A 22,295-nucleotide genomic window follows, 5' to 3' on the forward strand; every position below is an offset into this window, starting at 1 on the left:
GTTTGTTGACATGACAGATCTGAGAGCATCCTCCATTGTTTAGGTTGCAAGGAGTTAATTCTGCAATTAAAATAAACATATGAGGAATTTAAGATCCAGCTAGTTAAAAAAAAAAGGATGATCCAAGCCATTGAACATGGAAAAAATTATGTTAAAAAGTATAAAGTATTGCTTATGGAACAGAAAGTGACAGACTAAGTGGTCCCTTTCAAATAATATAATTTAATTTGCATGCTATGGATTAAGTTTAAAGAACAGGACATGATTTGCTCACTGCTGAGAATGAAATCCCACATCCGCAGTGGTTTACAGATTCTCAGACCTAATGAATTTACCTTGTGTAGACAGGAAACGCTTTTGACAATTACATGATTTTAAAAATTACTTTTTGTTTAACAGAAAGAGCCCACTAAAGCACAGTGGTAAACTTAATCCGATTCAACAAGATACATTTATGTGCATTTTTAAAATAAGATAATGTGTTTAACAGAACACATGGTTAAAACAGTAATATCCACAAGTATAAACATATTTCCAGATGTGTCTGATGACATTTAAAGCCATTCTGAGGCCATCTGCCTGTCACCTGTTTAGAGGAATGATGAGCAGGATATTACACAGATGTCAGATATCTACGGGCATATAAGACTGGAGTGTGTCAGTGTCAGTATGAGGAAAAAAAGAGCCAATACAATAAATAAAAAAAATCAAATAAAAAAAAATCAGCTAAACAGGCTTATGAACAATAAATCTTCCCATCAATTTTCATGCCTTCAGTGAACATGCGATACAAACCTATTAAATGAACCCTTTCTCATTAAATCTATAAATAAATAAATGAAGCATTCTCTCCTTAGGATGAATCGTTGGACATATTCCTGATAAATACACAAGACCATGCTTTGGTAAATCAAAATTATGACATAAAAAGTCATAATTAGTACATAAAAGTCAAAATTATGAGATACTAAGTCATAATTATGGGATAAAAAGTTCATAATTATGACATGGCCAAATTATGAGAAAAAATCATGACAAAAAATTTGATTACAAAAATTTAAATTGTCAATTACGACTTTTAATCTCACAATTATGTGACTTTTTATCTTACAAGAATGACTAAGTATGCCATAATTTCAACTTTACCAAATCATGATTTATTTCTATGTGGTGGAAATGGGTTCCTTAGATAAAAGAATACATGTAAAAATGTTAAAATTATGTTTTGCGCACTATATGTTGCACTTTCACTGTCTAACGTTCGAAATTAATTCTCAGTTTTATCCTAAAAAAATAACTTTATACAATAGTTGCAATATGTTTCACATCTTACCCAAGCAGAGAGGTGTTTGGCCACTCCATTGTCCATTGTGTTGGCAATAGCTGTAAACATCACCACTGGTCAAGGTGTATCCAGGGTAACAGGCATATTGAATGTAATGTTTATACTGAAGTGGGCCGGGATTCTTTATCGACCGAAAGTAGAATGTTCCGTGAGAAGGAAACGGAGGGTAGGGACACACTGGACGTTTCCTGGTTGGCAATCTTGGAAGATCTTGCCATGCTGGAGGATTAAATGTTTGTTTGGGGTCACTCTGATTGATTCTTTCTTTTACTTGATGATCATCAGTAATGCCAGTGAAGCGGTGAACGCCTGTTGGAGCCTTCAGAAGCCGGCCAGACGTTAGGTGGGAAGCTGTCGTCAAGACCGCCATGCTAGATGATGTATGTTCAATGGGATCTAGTGTTGGAGATGATTCCTGATGGTCTGGTCTTTGTTCACAGAGTTCTCTGCAGGTAGATGTTGACTCTAGATGAGGCGTAGAGGAAACAGACTCATGTTTAGACACCATAAAAACAGGAAAGCTTGTTGTTGGAGGTGCAAAACTCTCAGTGGTGGCTGCATATGGATCTTCTGTGATGAAAGTCCTTGACTGTAGAAGGTCATTTGTGCCCAGTGTGTTGATGTTTGGTGCAGGTGTAGTTGATGTCCAATGTGAATGATTTTTAATGTATTCTGGTACATTTTCAGCAGCTAAAGTGACTGAGGCTCTTTGAAATAGTTTGTCTGTACCAAGCGTGGACTGATAACCTTCTATATTTCTTCTGTATGGTGTGGCACTAATTGACTGATCCATGATCTTGATTTGTTGAGTGTCCATCACTGGAGTAATGAAGCTGGTTGGAGTGGAGGTCAAAAATGAGGATTCATGAAAAGAACTGGCTAATGAGATTGTGTTGACATCAGTAGGTACAGGTTTCTGAAGATCGGAGTTCCTGATTGGATCCTTGAAGTTCTCAGGGTTGATGATTGGCTCAGCCCTTCTGCTATCTTGTGTTTTGTCAAACAATAGACTCTTTGAGGGCTTTTTCTCAACTGGTTTTCTAATATTTTTCTGCTTGTCATCTGTAAAGTCAAGTCTGATGTGAGGGACCCCAAGCAATGTTGATTTGAGAAAAGCATCCTTGGGAGCAGTGATTGCGAGGGTGTTTAAATGGCTATGCAAGCGAACTTTTAGATTTTTAGGAACATCACGGCCCTGCGCTGAGACAGGACCATGTAATGGTTCTTGATTCGAATGAAGAACACTCATGATATCAGCCACTGTAAGAACCAAGAAACAAACCATAAGGAGAAAAATGAAGGAGCCAATGCAAACAGATGGTCAGTTGTACAGGAAGTCACTGCAGCAGTGATTTAAAAGCAGTAAGGCATAAAAAAGGTATGTAGTAACAGATCAAACAGTTTTGGAATTATACGCTTGATTCAGATGACATACCTTTGCAGACAGGCTTAGTGCCGTTCCAGTTTTTCCCTTTGCAGTAAAGCAGCGCATATCCAAACAAACTAAATCCAGCATCACAGCTAAAGAAGGCCAGAGATCCGTCTTCAGACACCTTAGTACTGCCATGCAGGAGATCACCAGGGCTGGGGCATCCTGATGCTGGGGTACAAAACAAATTTTGGTATGGCTGTAAGTATCAGTATTATATTAGAGACCCTATAAAATGCACTTCAAAATCAGCTTATTTTTACCTAGCTTCAGCTCTTGACAAATCTCATCTGCTTCATTGATAAATGTCATAGAAAAGAATTTGTGTATAGTCACAAATATCTACAAAATACATGATTTCACTAACCCACACACAGCGGAGGGTCTCTGGCCCACTGTCCAGACACACAACTGCTCGTACGGTAACCGTGGATCCGGAATCCTGGATTACAGGTGAAGGTAACATACAGTCCTCCATACCGGAAAAACATACGGCCATTTTCCAAGTGCCCGAAACCACTGCAGCCTTTATCAGCAATGCCTACGCGAAAACCATCATAAAACCTCCATCTCAATCAATATAAAATGTTAATTGCAAAACATAAGTGCCTAAATCATGATACTTTACCTGGAGTTAGTATCCAGAACTGGGACAAAAATACACACAGCAGTGGACCTCTCCAACCTAGCATGATTGAGCAAATTCCACTGTATAAAAGAGGCTGTTGAAATCCTGAGAGTGTCAGACTGTAGATGAAGATCACTCAGGAAAACTGAACTCTAGAGAGTCGAGTCTTGAGCACATGGAGTAAAAAGATGAGGGGAAGGGAGAGGAAAGGGGAGGAGACATGAAACAGAATAACAAGACTTTAAAACCTCCTGGACACTCCTCTTCGAAACAGGATAAAAACAGAAACAGACAGTGTTTTTTTCTTGTTAAGGGGAGTAACAAGAAGTCAGCTCAGATGACTTCAGATGAAAACACAGCATAAAACCCAAGATTTTTATTTTAATTTTACCTGTGTGAATAGTATTAATAATATGTAATATATAATATAGTAATATATAATAATGTTTTTAGTATTAATAATATACTAATATAGTATTTATTTCTATTTTGAATTAGTTTAGTTTTTATTTGTATATTTTCATTTTAATTTAAGTTTTATTTTATTGTGTTTGTCATTTTTATTAGTTTTTGTTTTTTATATTTATATTTAGTTCTTATTTCTTTTTTATTCCGTTTTAATTTGAGCAATTTTAGTATTTCAGCTTATTTAAGTTAGATGCCAATGCAACATATTTTTTAGTTTTTGTTAATGATAGTTAAAGGTGCTATAGAGGATGTTTTGTTTTATACATTTTTGCAATATTACTTGAAACTGTCTTTACTAACTGATAAAAGACTATTTATTAGGTGCACTGAAAGGAATAATATTAATATACATCATCTGTGCACGAGGTAGGGCCTTAAAAACATCAGCCAATCGTTTACGTGATCATCACATAAACAATTGGCCCTCTGGCTTGTCCAATCACTGCCATTACGTTCCTTGTGAGAGACGTGCGCTCCAGTAACTTTCTACAGGCGCCGCATGCAATATTTTTGTCAGGAGTAACAACTGCAGATTATGAGTTACCTGCGGTGAGTCCGACATAATGAATCCACTAACACGACACAGCGAAAGCCGGTGGTAAACAAACACTCGTGTTCCAATACTCGTGCACGAGATTTGGGAGGCGTTCCCTCGAAATGAGCTGTGAAGGAGGGGGGTTGTTCTTATGCATGCGCTCATTTAAAAAAAACTCACTAACAGTCTCTGGTTTCTCAGTCGTCGAAAACATCCTCTAACACTAAATGTGAAAGGATATTAAATGTGGTCAGATTTATGTCATCAACATCTACATGTTAAAAGAAAACTGACCATCTTTTGGAATTTTGCTAATTTACAGTATAAATACTTTTATTTTGAAAAATTGTTATATAGTTAATCTATAAAGCAGGATACAGGTGGTTTAGTCTTTATATAACCAATTTAAATGAAGTATGCGGCATTACTAGCAATTCAAGCAGTGGAAGAGAAAACTAAAATTCCCCACAGAGTCTGATAATAATAGATGTTACGTTGTAAACTACGCACAAGATGAAAACAGAGTGGTTAATATCAGAGAAATATCTACAACAGAAATGACTCATGACTCAAAGTGAAGTCACAATTATAGGGTTATGCACTACCAAACAATTATTCTGCACTTGTGAATTATAGTGCTACACAATAGCTGTGACTGCATTTAATCTGTGTATTTTTCAGTATATTTTAACATTTTACTTCAAATTTATTTTAGTAAAGTAAGCTTGAAACCTCTTACCTTTATGAAAAATGCAAATCCTGGAAAATGATGTAAAATGATGTACTATGAGTAACTGCTTATTGCATCCATGAGATGTTAAAAAAAATAAAGATGAAGTGCCAAAAATGATTTGGAATTCTGTCTTGTCTGTGATCGGATCATGCAGAATTAACCCTGCTGCTGCTCTTTGACATCTAGTTTGTGCACCACCCTGAAAGCCTCCAGGAACTCATTAAAATCAATGCTGCCATCTTTGTTAAAGTCTATGCTTCGAGCCATGTCGTCTATCGCCTGGTCATTCACAGCGACGCCCAAATGAGAACTGAAGAGCTTCCAGGTCTGACGAAACTCCTCGATGGAAATCTGACCTGTGTGTAAGCGTGGAGAAGTGGGTTATAATTAGCATACAATAACCAGCATTACAATTTCATTAAACAGACAGGAAAAGTGTGACACCAACCTGAGTGATCCTTATCAATGATGTTAAATATTATCTCTAGGTCAGTTCTGTACCTATAAAGAGTTTCAGCCAAATTTGGTGTTACCTAAAATCAAACACAAAAAATCCAGTTCAAATGCTGAAAAAAGATTTTGGTCATACTGTCAAACCTTACAGAAATAAAAAATATAGATTAAGATGGTGACCGGAGGGATGGGCTCTCCAGGGCTGATGTCTTCAAAACAGGATGCATACTCCACGTTGCCATCTGCACCAAGACGGGCCAGGCGTTGGCGCAGAGTTCTCCACGGCAAATCCAATCGCAGAACAGACTCCACCACCTGAGCCCACTCGCTAGTGGAGATGCGGCCTGTGAAAGAGAGAAAACATCATTTTATTTTAGTAACATTTTAATTATAATATAAAATAACATAATATATTATAATGTAATATAATACAATACAACCTGTGTTGTCTATGTCATACTGCTGAAAGGCAGCCATCAGCTCAGATCGGTGAGCATACAGCTTCTCTTTCAGAGCCCTGAGTGCTGAACCTTCTGCTACACGAACCCTAAAACAAATATGTTTGTTAAAAGGGACACTTCCTCAGAACCTGACACACATATTCATATACTCAACACCTATTTGTTATTGAAGGAGGTGAGTGAGTGAGAGTACCTCTGATGGAGGGTGAGTTTTCTGGTGCTTCGACTGACTTGATACTGGAAGAAGCGTGGGACAAGTTCAGGCCCCAGTTTGACATACGCTCCACGGTTACTGCCCTCTTCATAGTAGTTAGACGCAGAGAAAATTGTGATAACCTTTAATAAAAGGAAGACAACTGCTGAAAAAAAGGCTAATACTAAAAATATAAGAGTTTAAAGACCACATGAGATCAAAACTGAAGTGTTGTGGTGTTTCATCCATGTCTGTTTGCTTTGAGGTCATCCATTTGCAAATGTACTGTTAAAAGAATATATTCGCAAATAGAAACATTACCACCATTTAACAGGACTGTAACAGATCTCTTTTATAGGAAAATTGGACGCATGCAAATATATGTATTTATAAAGAGAAATGCAGTACAAAAATATAAAAAGTGATGTTGGCATAATGACAAAATGGATCATGTTTCAATGACCATGTTCACCTGACCATTGTGGCAGAGCTCATATCCCTCCTGTTTGCACTCATGTGACCTGATAAGCAGACAGAGGCCGTGTTTCTGCAGCAGCGTCTGAGTAACGTCCGGCCCAAAGTAAGAGCCTCCACCACGAAAAGAGTTCGGACTGCAGCCGTTCTGATTTTTAGGGTCACTCCAAAGGATATCGACAACCTGTATCAGACAAATTATAACCACTGTTCAAAAATGCTATATAGTATAAAAATAAAACTCAAAGAAGAGCATTTCTAGTCAAATAAACAATTTAGAATTGAGCATAACTAGAACATTCTATATATACACACACTATAGAAATACTACAGACATTTCCATAACTTTCTATGACTTTTCCAGACCCGCAGAGCACCATTTTGAAATTCCCTGATTTTCCAGGTTTTCCAGGACAGTGGAAACCCTGTATGATACAAGTTAACTTTATATTCCTTGGCTATGTGGTTCTTGATTTATGATTTCTAAGCACAAATCCCAGGCACCATGCTTTTATAATTCATAAACAACTTATTTTGTGGAAGTTCAATAGGTTGGTGTAAAATTCTTATATCTCAGAACAGTTTTAAATGACTGTTTTGACAAAGTGAGTCATATTATGTACCGGAGCTTTAAGCCAAATGGAGTTCCAAGGCAGAACGTTTTCACATTCAAGATAGAAGCTATTTGTCACTCACTCTCACCAACAAAAACACTCATTTGTTGGGAACCATTTCAACTCACTTGCTGCCATTCCAGTTCTTCTCGGGGTGGCTCGGGGGGCTCTAGGGAGACAAAGGAGTCCAAGAAGGGCACCTGGAGCACATCCGTGGGGCTCGGCAGACTGGGGGAAGGAGGAGGTCGACGTGGAGTGTTTCGCGACGAGACACGGGGGGAGCACTTGGATGATGAGGAAGAAGAAGATGAGGATGAAGATGAGGAGCAGCTGCCCTGCTTGGTGAAATTCTTCTTCTTCCTGCGGGAGGCGCGGCTGGTGCGGCCTGAGGAGCGAGGGCTGTCCAACCTGGATCTGCCGCTGTGTCTGCTGCTGCTGCGACTGCAGGCGCGAATGTTGAGATGATCAATGCTGCGTTTGGGCAACCTGAGAGCAGACTTCACCTGCAAAGTAGACATACATGAAAGAGACATTCTGCTTATTAAAAGAATACTTACCAAATAAATAAATACATACTGAAATTATTTTATTATATAAGAAAGCCTATAATCAGAAGATGATTTATGGGTCTCAACTGTGCTCAAAAGGTTCATAAATAAATGGATGTGAGCTATAGATTTAAACCTAAATAATTTTATTACGCAAGAAGAAAGACTATAAATCGATCAAAGACAATAAAAAAAACCTACTTTATGCCTTTCAACAGTGCTCAGAAAGTCCAGATCAGTTTTGTCTGATATGCCACCATGAACAATAAGGACTTTGTTGTCGATGACAGTTGCAAGAGGAAGCAGGCTGAACACATCCTGTAGAAGTTGAAGGATTTCTCTGCCATGAGTCTATTGAAAGAGCAGGAAAAATTAATTAACATTCATTTAAATGTCCAGTAGGTGGCAGTAATGTATAATATTCAGAAGTGAACCTCACACTAATCTTTAAGCAATAAATCTATTAATATTAATATCTATAAATGTTTTGATTATAGGTAAGTATTTGTAAGTAATTAAGTAATTTAATTTAAAAGAATTATATATATATATACATACATATATATATATATACATATACATATATATACACATATATACATATACATATATGTATATATATATATATATATATATACACACATACACATACACACAGTACAGTCCAAAAGTTTGGAACCACTAAGATTTTTAATGTTTTTAAAAGAAGTTTCGTCTGCTCACCAAGGCTACATTTATTTAATTAAAAATACAGTAAAAAACAGTAATATTGTGAAATATTATTACAATTTAAAATAACTGTGTACTATTTAAATATATTTGACGAAGTAATTTACTCCTGTGATGCAAAGCTGAATTTTCAACATCGTTACTCCAGTCTTCCGTGTCACATGATCCTTCAGAAATCATTCTAATATGCTGATTTGCTGCTCAATAAACATTTATGATTATTTTCAATGTTGAAAACAGTTGTGTACTTTTTTTTTTTCAGGATTCCTTGATGAATAGAAAGTTCAAAAGAACAGCATTTATCTGAAATACAAAGCTTCTGTAGCATTATACATTACCGTTCAAAAGTTTGGGGTCAGTAAGAATTTTTATTTTTATTTTTTTGAAAAGAAATGAAAGAAATGAATACTTTTATTCAGCAAGGATGCATTAAATCAATCAAAAGTGGCAGTAAAGACATTTATAATGTTACAAAAGATTAATTTCAGATAAACACTGTTCTTTTGAACTTTCTATTCATCAAATAATCCTGAAAAAAAATATTGTACACAAATATTTTGTACAATTGTACACATTAAATGTTTCTTGAGCAGCAGATCAGCATATTAGAATGATTTCTGAAGGATCATGTGACACTGAAGACTGGAGTAATGATGCTGAAAATTCAGCTTTGCCATCACAGGAATAAATTACTTTGTGAAATATATTCAAATAGAAAACAGTTATTTTAAATTGTAATAATATTTCACAATATTACTGTTTTTACTGTATTTTTAATTAAATAAATGTAGCCTTGGTGAGCAGACGAAACTTCTTTTAAAAACATTAAAAATCTTAGTGGTTCCAAACTTTTGGACTGTACTGTGTGTGTGTATATATATATATATATATATATATATATATATATATATATATATATATATATATATATATATATAAGCAATTACTTACAAATACTTACCTATAATCAAAATTCTATTACACATTCAACCTCTTTGTTTTGCATAAAACATCAAACTTAAGCACACATAAAAATCTACCTTGTACTTCTGCATGACTTCTCTTGTGAATCCGTATCTGCAAGAAACAAATGCTTTTTTTTTTTTAATTCAGTTTGAAAAAAGAAAAACTGAGGGCATCTAACTCACAGTATACCATTTGGAGAACATTATGTTTTTCCCCACCAGAATGTATTGACCATGGAAGAGCTTTTAATTAGTTCATTAAAAGTCATGCCTTCAGTAATCCTTTGAATGGGTGATCTAGCATGTTACCTGAGGTTCATGATGTGGTCCTCATGGTTGCCTCTGTTCAGATGCATGTGGTCGGGGTAGAGCAGTAGGAAGGCAAACAGAATGATGATAATCTCTGTAGATTTTTTTCCTCGATCCACAAAGTCTCCATTGAATACGTAGGGGTTCTCAGCAGAGGGCAGACCGTTCTGAGTAATAAGGCAATACATCTTGATGTAATAAGTCACCAGTGATGCCCAAGTGGCTTTAATGAACTCATTCTCTGGCTTTGCTTAGGTGCATTACCCCTGCACCAATATGCTGAAATGCAATCACTAGAAATGATATTCTACGTCTAAACAATCAATCTGCATTTACCTTGTAAAATATAAGCAGTAAGTCATCCAGGCTACCATGCAGATCGCCTGTGTGAAAAAGAAAAGTCGGCATATAAAAGATGTTTATCATTCCAGGAAATAAAAATATGCAAAACAGAAACACTTTAAGTGGAATAACGTGATCTCTTTTAGAGTATTCCAAGATGGGAATTCAGTTATTCATGCATGCTTTTCTGTACTAATTGAATCTGGAGCGCTGTTGAGTATGAAATGGTGCAGGATGGCTGTGATGAGCCCATTGAGGTACAGTGAAGTGCTTTATGAAGTGCAAAATAAATAAGCACTCATTCATTCATGCTGTTATCACTTTCTTCCAAGCAAGAAATCAGAAAAATATTGCACATATCTCAAATGCACTGCTGCAACTTATCAGAGATGGATTCTATAGAAATATCAACTATATTGAAATGACTATTCTAGTATTTTACTAAACACATAGCGTCTCACCACAGATAGTTATTTCTTTGGCATAAGATGTCGACAGGTATATGACATTTGGCATCTGTTTCAAGAACTTCTTTGTTTCATATAGTAACTGCAGCACATATTTCCCATGAAGAGTCTGAAATGAGATGTAATCATATATTTACATGTTAATGCATTATTAACTTGGTTTGCAGTTCCTAAAATAAACATCCGGATGTTTAGAATAGCAGACAAAGTTTTGAAGCTTTAGTTAAGCTTATGTTTATCAAAATATATTTTTAAAAATCATCTTGGAAAATAAGTTAATAAATATACACTTCCATTTAAAAGTTTGGGGTCAGTGTAAACATTTTTCTCAAAAGATTTAAAGGTGCCCTAGAACTTTTTTTTAAAAAAGGATGTAATATAAGTCTAAGGTGTCCCCTGAATGTGTCTGTGAAGTTTCAGCTCAAAATACCCCATTGATTTTTTTAAATTCATTTTTTTAACTGCCTATTTTGGGGCATCATTATAAATGAGCCGATTCAGGGCTACTGGCCCTTTAATTCTTGTGCTCCACACCCACAGAGCTCGCGCTTGCCTTGAACAGTGCATAAACAAAGTTTACACAGCTAATATAACCCTCAAATGGATCTTTACAAAGTGTTTGTCATGCCTGCGGCATGCATGCGTTGGATTATGTGAGTATTGTATACTGTTATATTGTTTACATTTGATTCTGAATAAATTTGAGGCTGTGCTCCGTGGCTAACGGCTAATGCTACACTGTTGGAGAGATTTATAAAGAATGAAGTTGTGTTTATGCATTATACAGTCTGCAAGTGTTTAAAAATGAAAATAGCGACGGCTCTTGTCTCTGTGAATACAGTAAGAAACGATGGTAACTTTAACCACATTTAACAGTACATTAGCAACATGCTAACAAAACATTTAGAAAGACAATTTACAAATATCACTAAAAATATCATGATATCATGGATCATGTCAGTTATTATTGCTCCATCTGCCATTTTTCGCTATTGTTCTTGCTTGATTACCTAGTCTGTTGATTCACCTGTGCAGATCCAGACGTTACTGCCTGCCCTTGTCTAATGCCTTTTATAATGTTGGGAACATGGGCTGGCATATGCAAATATTGGGGGCGTACACCCCGACTGTTACGTAACAGTCTGTGTTATGTTGAGATTCGCCTGTTCTTCGGAGGTCTTTTAAACAAATGAGATTTGTATAAGGAGGAGGAAACAATGGGGTTTGAGACTCACTGTATGTCATTTCCATGTACTGAACTCTTGTTATTTGACTATGCCAAGATAAATTCAATTTTTCATTCGAGGGCACCTTTAATCATTTAATTCAGCAAGGATGCATGATATTGATCAAAAGTGACAGTAAAGACATTTATAATATTACAAAAAATATAAATATTTAAAAATAAATCTATGAATTGATAAAAAAAAAAAAAAAAAAAAAAAAAAAAATCTACCACTGTTTCCGCAAAAATATTAAGCAGTACAACTTTTTTCAACATTGATAATAATTTAAAAAAATTCTCTTGAGCACCAAATCAGCATATTAGAATGATTTCTGAAGGGTCATGTGACACTGAAGACTGGAGTAATGACTGCTGAAAATTCATGAAAATTAATAAATTACATTTTAAAATACTCAAACAGAAAACTATTATTTTTATTATTTTAAATATACACCATCTGCCTTGCACATACTGCAATGACCATTCAGTGTTAACATTAAAAAAAAGCATTCTGAGAAAATAAGGTACAATATAGCATATATAATTTAGCACAATTTGGAAACCATTTAATGCTCGCTAGACAGAGATAAATAATGCACAAGATGATGGCTCATATTTTATCAGACGATTAGTGAAAGTTTTATGGTGTTGTACCTGCTCCTCTTTAAAGGCACTGAGCAGGGCATTGGTATCAGTCACGCTCAGGGGGAAGGAGAGACGAGGGCCGCTGTACGACTCCGGCACGACAATCTGCTCATGCTTCAACTGCCTGACCTCCTCAGTTAAAGGGTCAACCACAGAGTCCAGGAGGTGAGAGATCAAGTCTGGAGGAAACAGAACATGACCATATGGGAAGTATAAAAGAAGAATCATATTAAACCAGTATCACGTACAACTTATTTAGTACGAATTGGTGTAACAGCAAAGCAATACATTTTGTGGCACTTGGATAGTGGAAAGTGCTATGGAAAAAGCATTATCTCTGGAATTACAGTCTTTTAGACAGATTCAGTGATAAAATTATTCCAACCAACCATTTAAAATTAAGTAGAAAAGGCAAAATGCCATTAAAAATAATGAAAAACCATGAAGAAATAGTCATTGTTGGTTACAGGACCCGAATCAACACACTTTCCTATATAAAGTCATAAAAATTTTAACCATTAACATGTCATGTGAGAACTATCCATTAGTATAATGTGTTAAAACATAACACTGATAAATTAATGTAAATGTGAATCACGAAACACTCTGAAACATCAAAAGGTTTGTGTTATTGTTAAGCATGGCTGAGCACGTGGCAAAATGAGCACACAGGAACATCAATACAGGCGGACAGGCAATATATGTTTCAGTTTTCAGTTATTAAATAAATGATTAATTCTCAACCTAGAGTCTATTATGAAAGGCCTATTTTGATTGCCCATCAAAATACCCAGCACACAGTGCCATAACACAATGTACCATACTTCAATTTGCATAGCGTCTGGCCCTGCACAGGGATTTGAGGACTGCTGACCCATTGTGTCATTCTTCAAAATGTAAATTTGCAGTGTTTCCCATGAATTTATGCAGCGAGACTTGAATTTCAGGAACAGATGTTTGTATTGAAGAGAGAGCAAATGCAGCATTATTTTTTCTAGCCTTGATTTAGCCAAAATCTCCAGGAAATCATTCACTGCTTCCTTAGATTGCTACTGATAAATAAGCAATATTAAGCTCTATTTGGTTCCACATAAGGAGCTCTAGTACACTCCTGAGCAAAAAAATGGGTCAAGCCTAAAATGGCTAAACACTAAGCTTTTTATTGTCTTAACCACAAATTATTGGTAAAAAAAAAAAAAAAAAAAAAAAAAATTAGGAAATTAGCTAAACTTAAGCAAATACAAGAAGCCATTATGGTCTCAGAAAACCTCAAAGACAGAATGAAGTTTTTAGCAGAATATGGGAAGTTGTGTGTAGAGTGATGAATCACATTGAAACACGAGTTACATGGTCATGCTCCAGAGCGGTGTCTTTAAAAATTTGGTGAGAAATTTGCATCTCTACCACAGTGAAGCATGGATGAAAAGGAGTCATTGTGTGAGGATCCTTTTTAGCTGCTGGTATTGGTGAGCTTCACTGTGAAAAAATCATTTAATGCTTTGGAGTACCGGAGAATACTGCAGAATTACTTGCTTCCCACAACTGAAAAGTTATCCAAAGAAGACTGATCAGTTATTTTTCACAAAGACAATTCTCCTGCCCAAACTGCAAAGACAACTAAGAAGTGGCTTGAGAACAAGTCCATCAGGCTCATGTTTTGGCCTGTTCAGAGTCCAGATTTGAACCCTATAGTGAATATTTGGTCTCACATTAAACTAACTGGTAGACATTTTTCAGCTACTGTTTGAAGCCATTAACACTGAATGGAAAAACACTGACTCTTCTTCCTATAAAAAGCTGTATGCAGGTTGGGGAAGATGCAGGTTTCAGTATTTTTGTGCAATTCTTGCTAATTTCCTGTCCAGTGATTTGTGATTAAAATGGTTAACACCATTGAAAGACTGCTAAATATTTTGCCATTTTGGCCCAATCTTTTTTTCTTTCTTTTTTTTGCCGTCCAGGAGTGTACTATCTGCTAAAATCAGAAAGATATTTACATTTTGTAGTCTGTAATGCTGTGAAAACGCATTTAATTGATCAAAAGATATTTCTTACAAAATGCAAAATGAGATTACAAATGATTTCTGAAGGATCATGTGACACTTTACTATAGCTGTGATTGCAGACCTTTCGATATTTAACCTGAGATACTGTACACTTTAACATACTTCCTAATTGACAACAGCCAAAGATTCTGGAGCCACAGAAACAAGAAGCTGAACATGAAAACCATCAACTCCATGATATCCATGGATACATGATTACCTGACATGACTAGTCATGTGCACTCTCAGCCCACTCAATGGGAACTGATTAAATGCAGTTTTCTCCAAGGAAAGCCAATTTAGCATCATAACAGGCTGAAGCAAAGAACCCCCATGTGAAGAATATACAACAGTGAAAAGAACATTCAGTTGGTCAAAACAACTCAATGTACCCATGTTTTCAGTACTATTACGGCTCTTCAAAACATTGTAAGAACATTCTATTCAGAGTTTCTCTTAAGCTTTTCCTACTGTATTCTCGGTGATCTCATTTGGGATCTCTGTGATCTAAAGATGGGACTAATTGTCTTCTGTAATTCGGACAGCTGCCTGTGGAGGCTGGTTGCTGCATTTCTGGCTCTCTCTGCATTACCACAACTCAAAATGGGATCTCCCAAGGTTGCTAAGCAACTGTGTTTCCATATAGTGTGGTTTTGGAATCACTGAAAGGATAGGTGTGCAATCCTCAAGAGGGAGACTGTTTGATGCTAAGAGTACAAGGGGCTTTCCAAAGGTGTGTCGAGGGACTGCCAAATTCAGATGATAATGAAGTAAAAATCACTAAATATAATTCTATTTGGCAATATCAAACCAATATAGCCTGACAAACCACCATGGCTCAACCAATAGTGAGTTCAGGGGACCGTTTGTCCGACCAATAACTAATGGGAGAGTTTGAACTGGTGATGCAAAAATGACACATTTTAGCTTTAAAGAAAGAAGCTTTATATACAAAATTTGTATATACACAACACTTCATTCATTACCTGGTCCATTTCCATTTATTTGTGTGAAGTTGTCCAACATGAAACTGAAGAAACTGGAGAGCTGTAAAAATTAAAAAGATGCAAACTTGTGTCAAAATGAACCATCCAATCATCTTGCAGAAAAGCCGAGTTTTAACGTGGCCATGAGAACGAAGTGGTTTTTTACCTGTAGCTGGTCCTGTTCCCCTGCATACTCAATGGACTGAAAGATGTTCCATGTATAGCGTCTTCTCATCTCCAGGCGAGCAACATAGCGTCTGTACCAACGCTGGATGAGTATGGCAGCTTTTATGGCTAAATATGTAAAGAACACAAAAATGCAAGTGGCTGATATAAACAATCCTTGAAACCATAGTTGTGTAACCACAGTTTTTAGACAAAGACTAATTGGGAAGAGAAATGCCAGCAATGGGGGTTTTCAATGCACCACATGTGCACATTTGTAAAAGCAAATACTTGTAGCTGACTGGTGTGTTCTAATAAGGACAAATCACTCATTTCTACCTGCATCTATGCATACTTCCCTACTTAAAGGGATAATTCACCCAAAATCGATTTACTCACCTTGTTGTATTTTGAACCCCAAAAAAGTGCATCCATCCATCATGAAAGTAATCCACACAGCTCCAGGGACTTAATACAGGCCTTCTGAAGCGAAGTAATAGATTTTGTAAGAAAATATCCATATTTAAACTTTATCACCCAGTTTCACAGGCAAGGCTTAAGTTAGTCCTAGACTAAAATGGATGTTTGAACTGTTTTAACTGTATTTAACTTGCACTGACATACCTTAAAATATGTCAGTGCCATTGATTTGTGTACACCAGAAAGGTTTTTTTCTTTGGTACATTTATAAAAGCTACTTAAATACCCTAATTGAACTAGGCCCTAATCCTGGTTTAGTCTAAGCCCTGTCTGTGAAACTGGGCCTATAAACTATAATAACTAGCTTCCAGCTAACGGCCATACACAAGTCGAGTTGAGGCAAGAGTAACCTCTGAACCAACACATGATGTATTGATGTATGCGAAAGCGCAGAGGATAGAGCAAAACAAAACACCAGACACAAATTAGAAGTCTAAAACATGTCGGAGGATTTCAATATAAGAGAAGAGGAGCTTGAGTCTGTTGCACAGTCCTATTTGTTTCGTTGGGTCATACGTTGGGTCAGAGGTTTCTCTTTTGCCTCAACTCGACTTGCATTCGGCCGTTTGCCGGAAGCTATTTATTATAGTTTATAAAGTTTGAAATATCAATATTTTTCTGACAAAAACCCATCGCTTCACTTCAGAAGACCTTTGTTTACCCCCTGGAGCATAGATTACTTTTATGATGGATGGAAGTTTTTTTGGGCTTCAAAATACAATGCCCCATTCACTACCATTATAAAGCTTGGAAGAGTCAGGATATTTTGTAATATAACTGATTGTGGTCATCTGAAAGAAGATATACACCTAGGATGGCTTGAGGGTGAGTAAATCATGGGATAATTTTCATTTTTGGTTGAACTATCCCTTTAATATGCAAAAAGCGATAATATGTCTACATATGCAGTAGGCATGAGACAAGACCCAGGATCATCTACTACATGCTCTGAGATTTGTAAGTGTGTAACCATTGGACACTTTGCTATCCCATGGGACCATGGGAGCTGAAAAGTTGAAAAATAAAAAAATAATAAAAAATAGCTGTTTGGCTAAATTTTAAGTGCTTTGGTATAAAGAAAAGTGCTCCTCATGGTTAAATTATACTTGTTATATAAATTATTTTTGAGAACATAAAGGTCAAAGGACAACGTCAACAGATGTAGTACGTCCATGAAAGATTTAGAAATTTCTTGATTGCACATATACAGGGAAATTAAAGATGAATGATTAAAACCAGTCCACCATAGCAACCCTGCAAAGATGTACTGTACTGTTGCTACAGCTGATTCTCATTTGTCTTATCAAGTTATTCACGTTACCATGCTAACATCATCCTTTAATGCACATACAGCTCTTGGTACAGGGACACTTGCATCTCTTCCAGAACACTTGAGTGCAAAGACTGTGCTAAAAATAAACCTTGTCTCAGGGGGTCAATATCACAGGTGCTAATTAAAGAAGTGCAAGGAGCAGTTAAGGAGAAAGAACACAATACAGACGTCAGAGACTAGGCTTTGCTCAAGAGTACACATCCATAGAGAAATTATGAGCTGCGTTCGAAAGGGATGGAAGAATTGCTCATTCGTTTATTTAATCTAAATGATCACACTCGTGGGTTTGTGCAAACTGGATTTAAACCTGACAAAAGTCATGCTGGCTATTACTTTACCTCAAAAAAAAAATACGGTAAACCATCTCGTTCTTTTAAAATATGTAAACATTTCTACATTGCCGAATCGTGCTTTCATGCCAACTAGTACTTCTCTATAGCCACAAATGGGACACAGACAGTGATGACAGATGCTGAAGAAAGTGCCTTACTCAGAGCTGGGCTGGGCTGCTTGATGGAGCCATCTGTGTGAGAGGTGATTAAATTAAATTGAGTAATTTGAGTAAAACCTTGGGGGTGGGAAAAAAAAAAAACAGGAAAATATGGATAGAACTGGGGACTAAATGCAATGCAAGCACTGCAATATTTTTCAACAAATAAATAATGCAAACTTGTTGAAACCGGGGTTGTTGCAAAGGGGAGAGGAAAAAGGGGTTAAACTTATATTGCAAATGACTTTAAAGCAATAGGGATAAAGAATCAATATTTACCCGTCTCTGAGGGACGTGTTTGGTTCTCAACGGCAATGGATGTGCCGCATCCCATGATGGTACTGCTTGCTTCTGGTCATGAATCTCTGAAATTCTTGAGGTTCTCTTCTTCATTTAGTATCCAGAAATGCCTGTGCAAAGACATAATACAGAATAATTGTTAATGAAATAGCTTAAACTTCATCTGCACCAAGACTTTAACATATTCAGGTTTGGGGGTAACAAATGAAATAGTTTCAGTTACAACAACAACAAAAAAAAACATACATAAAATACATTTTAGTTGAATACAAATTTGAGTATTGAAAAGATGCATCCTCATGGCTATTGTTACCACTAATAAAAAAAAACAGACTTCATATTTAATTTCAGTGCTGTTTTGATGTTCATAATGAAGTGAAATGGCATTAGAAAAAAGCAGTACTGTTTGAAACTAATCCAGCATCGCAATAATGTGTCTCTGTAGAATAAAGCAACAAAAGATACTTACTGCAAATCATGCTGGACTTTAATCTGTGCCCTGAAGAGCCTTTCAAAAGGCCCTTTTAACACTGATCAATCTCTGGGAGCGGGCACAGGGAGAGAGATGTAGACTGTTGGTTGTCATCTTCACAGCGTTATAATAGATATAATAATAATAATAAAGTAATTATAGTTGACTGAAGTTCTGTCTCACCAAAGATGCTTAATATTTTTAAGTTACGCGAAACTCTTAAATAGGTATTTAAAAACATTATGAACAGAATTTATTCCTTAGCAACAAAAAAGGCAGAACAAAAACGCAGGAATAGGAACACAGGAACATAACACAACGCATAGGAAACGATATGCACTAGTTACCTTTCCGTTGTCCATCATTCAGTACGACACGCATACGTTGAGAAATTAGGGTGGAATAAGACGTTTATGATGAACAGCATTCTTCTTCTTCTAGTGTTTAATGGCGGTTGGCAGACCAACTAAAAAAAAAAAAAAGTCAAACATTCATTTCCGAATGTGGAGGAACAAACACCACAGGTGTCAGATGAGGCTAGCTTGTATGAAACGCCGAGGCGGTTTTGTTTGACGATGTGAGAGCACCTCTCGCTGACTCGGGTGAGTCTAGTGAGGGGGGGTTTGATTCACCCCGGTGACTCGAATCATTTGGATCAGTTCAGTAAAAAGAGTCGTTCACGGATCAGTTGCGACGAACACAGTGTATTTTTGAGTAGTAAATAAATCATTGAATTGACAATAGCTGAATATGTTGTCGAGCCATAGAAAAATACAGCATGTCTAATAATATTATGAAAACATCCTTCTCATTTTAATTATGTATGGTCATCAGTTGTGTTTACAATTTCATAATTCTTTCGCCTTTTTTCCAACCATGCTGTGAACGAGATTGATTCAGGTGACGAAAAAAAAAAAACCGTTCAGTCTGTCTGTACTAGAAGATCTTATTTTTCTCCCGTTCGTTTACCGTCTCCTTCAGTCTCACCTTAAAGTTCACCCAAAAATAAAAATGCCATTAATTACTCATCCTCATGTCGTTCTACACCCGTAAGACCTTCGTTCAAGGTCCAAGGTACTAAAAACATATTTGAAACAGTTCATGTGAGTTCAGTGGTTAATATTATAAAGCGACAAGAATACTTTTTGTGCGGCAAAAAAACAAAATAACTTTAACATTATCTAGTGATGGGCCGATTTCAAAACACTGGTTCAGAACTTTACGAATCGAATCAGAGAGTCAAAATCACGTGATTTCAGCAGGGCTGCGTTACACTCATAGACAGTGTTCCACTCCAGTTTTAGACACGCACTCGCGAACTTCCATACACACTTCCCCTCGGGGGAATCCCTGCCGCCATTTTGAAGTGCGTTCCACTTCGTGAAGTGGACGAGGGAAGTTTACATGGACAGACCCTCGCTCCCTCGATTTTAACCGAGGGAGCGAGTCTACTTCATATGTACACTTCAGGCAGCTCCATAACCCACAATGCAACACGATGACGTCACCGCATATCGCGTTTAACTTACCCTACCACAAACAATTCTGATATATTAATTATTTTTTAAAACATTTAAAACACACATATATACATATAGAATGCTGTATTAAACAAATTTGTAAGGGGAAAAAATAAATAATAAATCAGCTCCATTGCGGATTCCAAGTGATCAAGGGCCAGGGGTCATCAACTATATTTGTCCAAGGGCCAGAATTTTTCTCTGCAGACACTGTAAGGGCCAGATACTCGTAATATAAAATAAAATTCGAATTGTATCCTAATATGTTATTATTTGATATACTAATTCTAATTCCAAATTTATGTTATTTTTTACATATTACCTGTACTGCAGCAAGCCACCAGGGGGCGATAGCGATATTTTAGGCTTCATATTTGTGAGGGTGTCAAGCTGTCCATCACTGTCACGCAATTGTGCGCAAATCCCAGGCAAGGAAAATTTTGACATTTGTGAAAAAATGAGCACGTGAAACAATAAAAGATGTTCAATGAGAGCAATGCGTTTATCGTCATTCTTGACTGAAGGCAGGCTATGGCACAAGCTACTTTTCAGAAGGCTTTTTTTTCTCGTTAGATTTAAAAATAAATAAATATGGAACGGACCCGAATATTCGAATATTCGTTCGGTGGGTATATTTGGTCGATTTGAAAATTTGACATTCGAATATTCGTTTTTGTTTTATTTTTTGCACACCTGGGATCCCCCGCGAAGCGGTTCTCATTCCCCCTTGAATAAGGCCGGCGACACACTGGCTGCGTGAGTGTCTCAGCTGCGTGGAGCCACGCGGAAAACGTGTGCATGCTAGAAATAGAACCGACTCGTGTTCCAGCAACGGGAGTGTTCTCTGGCTAGAGCGCAGAACAGCAGAGTTTGTATGGACCGAAGTGCATGTCTGAGCTTGTGTTTTGTTGCTTTGACATTGTGGAAAATAGAATAATAGAAACAAAATGTATTAGCATTTTTTACCCGTTATTATCAGTCTAAATTAATCTTGTTTTTAATTTAACTTAATTTCGTTTTTGTTTATTTAAATTTTGTTTTTCTTTATTTAAATTTTGTTTTTTCTTTATTTAAATTTTGTTTTTTCTTTATTTAAATTTCGTTTTTCTTTATTTAAATCTACCCTTACTGTGCCAATTTGTTAGTCAGAAAAATATTAGACTACCTTAAAAGTATTGCTTAATTTAACAGACCTGTGTGTGTGCATTTTATATCACTAGTGCAGTGTCCGTTCTCGGAGCATAAGCCCTGCCTGCATGAGGTGCGCCGCTTCCCGCTCGCGCTGTTCTGACTGTAGTTTACTAAAAGTTTATTAATTCTGAATGTGTCGCGTCTCGCGTGTCCATCTATATTGCACCAAATGCGACACTGCACTCCCTTGTGAAGTCGATTGGATGAACGGTTCTCGAAATAATAAAAATGCAAACGGACATACAGACACAGATTCCTGCCTTTATTAGAGAGAAAAATATGTTCAGCCCCTCTCTCCGAAGCTTCAAATAGTCGATGTTCATTTCTACCGAAGCTTCGAAGCTCAAAAAATGGTATTCGGACCAGCCCTAAACTTTTTCCTCTTACAAGGCTATTCCTGAATTCAGTATTATTCTGGGGGCCGGATGGAAATCTCTGGCGGGCCGGATTTGGCCCGCGGGCCACCAGTTGACATTGCATGGCTTAGGACGTTCCAGTTCAGCCCATTGCAAAGGTTCCGCCAGAAGTGGGCACTCGTGCAACGTAAGCAATGACGTACATCCGAGTCAACGAGACCGAGGGAAGTTAGCTAGGGAAGGGCATTTAAAAACCAAACTGGAACGCAGCCCAGTTTTTAACCGTTTGATTGGTGATCCGAATCACTAATTTGAAACAAAAGATTCATAAAGCTCAGAAGCTTCATGAAGCAGTGTTTTGAAATCGGCCATCATTAGATATTGTTGAAGTCAT

General features: G+C 36.7%; 1 protein-coding gene across 4 annotated transcripts; it reads right to left on the minus strand.

Moving 5' to 3' along the window:
* Positions 1–2,463: 2,463 nt before the first annotated feature.
* Positions 2,464–19,908, minus strand: ppef1 (protein phosphatase, EF-hand calcium binding domain 1). Of its 4 annotated transcripts, none has more exons than XM_048173083.1 (23): positions 19,182–19,908; positions 18,832–18,903; positions 18,342–18,472; positions 18,063–18,095; positions 15,761–15,888; positions 15,595–15,655; positions 12,573–12,742; positions 10,688–10,802; positions 10,221–10,267; positions 9,885–10,051; positions 9,651–9,687; positions 8,083–8,232; positions 7,462–7,836; positions 6,718–6,903; positions 6,246–6,388; positions 6,032–6,138; positions 5,772–5,935; positions 5,587–5,671; positions 5,145–5,494; positions 3,403–3,568; positions 3,142–3,315; positions 2,781–2,945; positions 2,464–2,605 (listed from the first exon to the last, which is right to left on the minus strand). In XM_048173083.1, the coding sequence occupies exons 3-19, from the start codon at positions 18,394–18,396 to the stop codon at positions 5,295–5,297; spliced, it is 2,223 nt and encodes a 740-aa protein (XP_048029040.1). In that variant the 5' UTR covers positions 18,397–18,472; positions 18,832–18,903; positions 19,182–19,908; the 3' UTR covers positions 2,464–2,605; positions 2,781–2,945; positions 3,142–3,315; positions 3,403–3,568; positions 5,145–5,294. The 4 variants fall into 4 exon arrangements, with proteins under 4 accessions (XP_048029040.1, XP_048029042.1, XP_048029043.1 ...); XM_048173085.1 differs by having other exon boundaries at positions 18,832–18,948; XM_048173086.1 differs by lacking the exon at positions 18,832–18,903.
* Between the last annotated feature and the right edge of the window lie 2,387 nt (positions 19,909–22,295).

This window comes from Megalobrama amblycephala, linkage group LG21 (assembly GCF_018812025.1).
Source record: "Megalobrama amblycephala isolate DHTTF-2021 linkage group LG21, ASM1881202v1, whole genome shotgun sequence".
NCBI lineage: Eukaryota > Metazoa > Chordata > Actinopteri > Cypriniformes > Xenocyprididae > Megalobrama > Megalobrama amblycephala.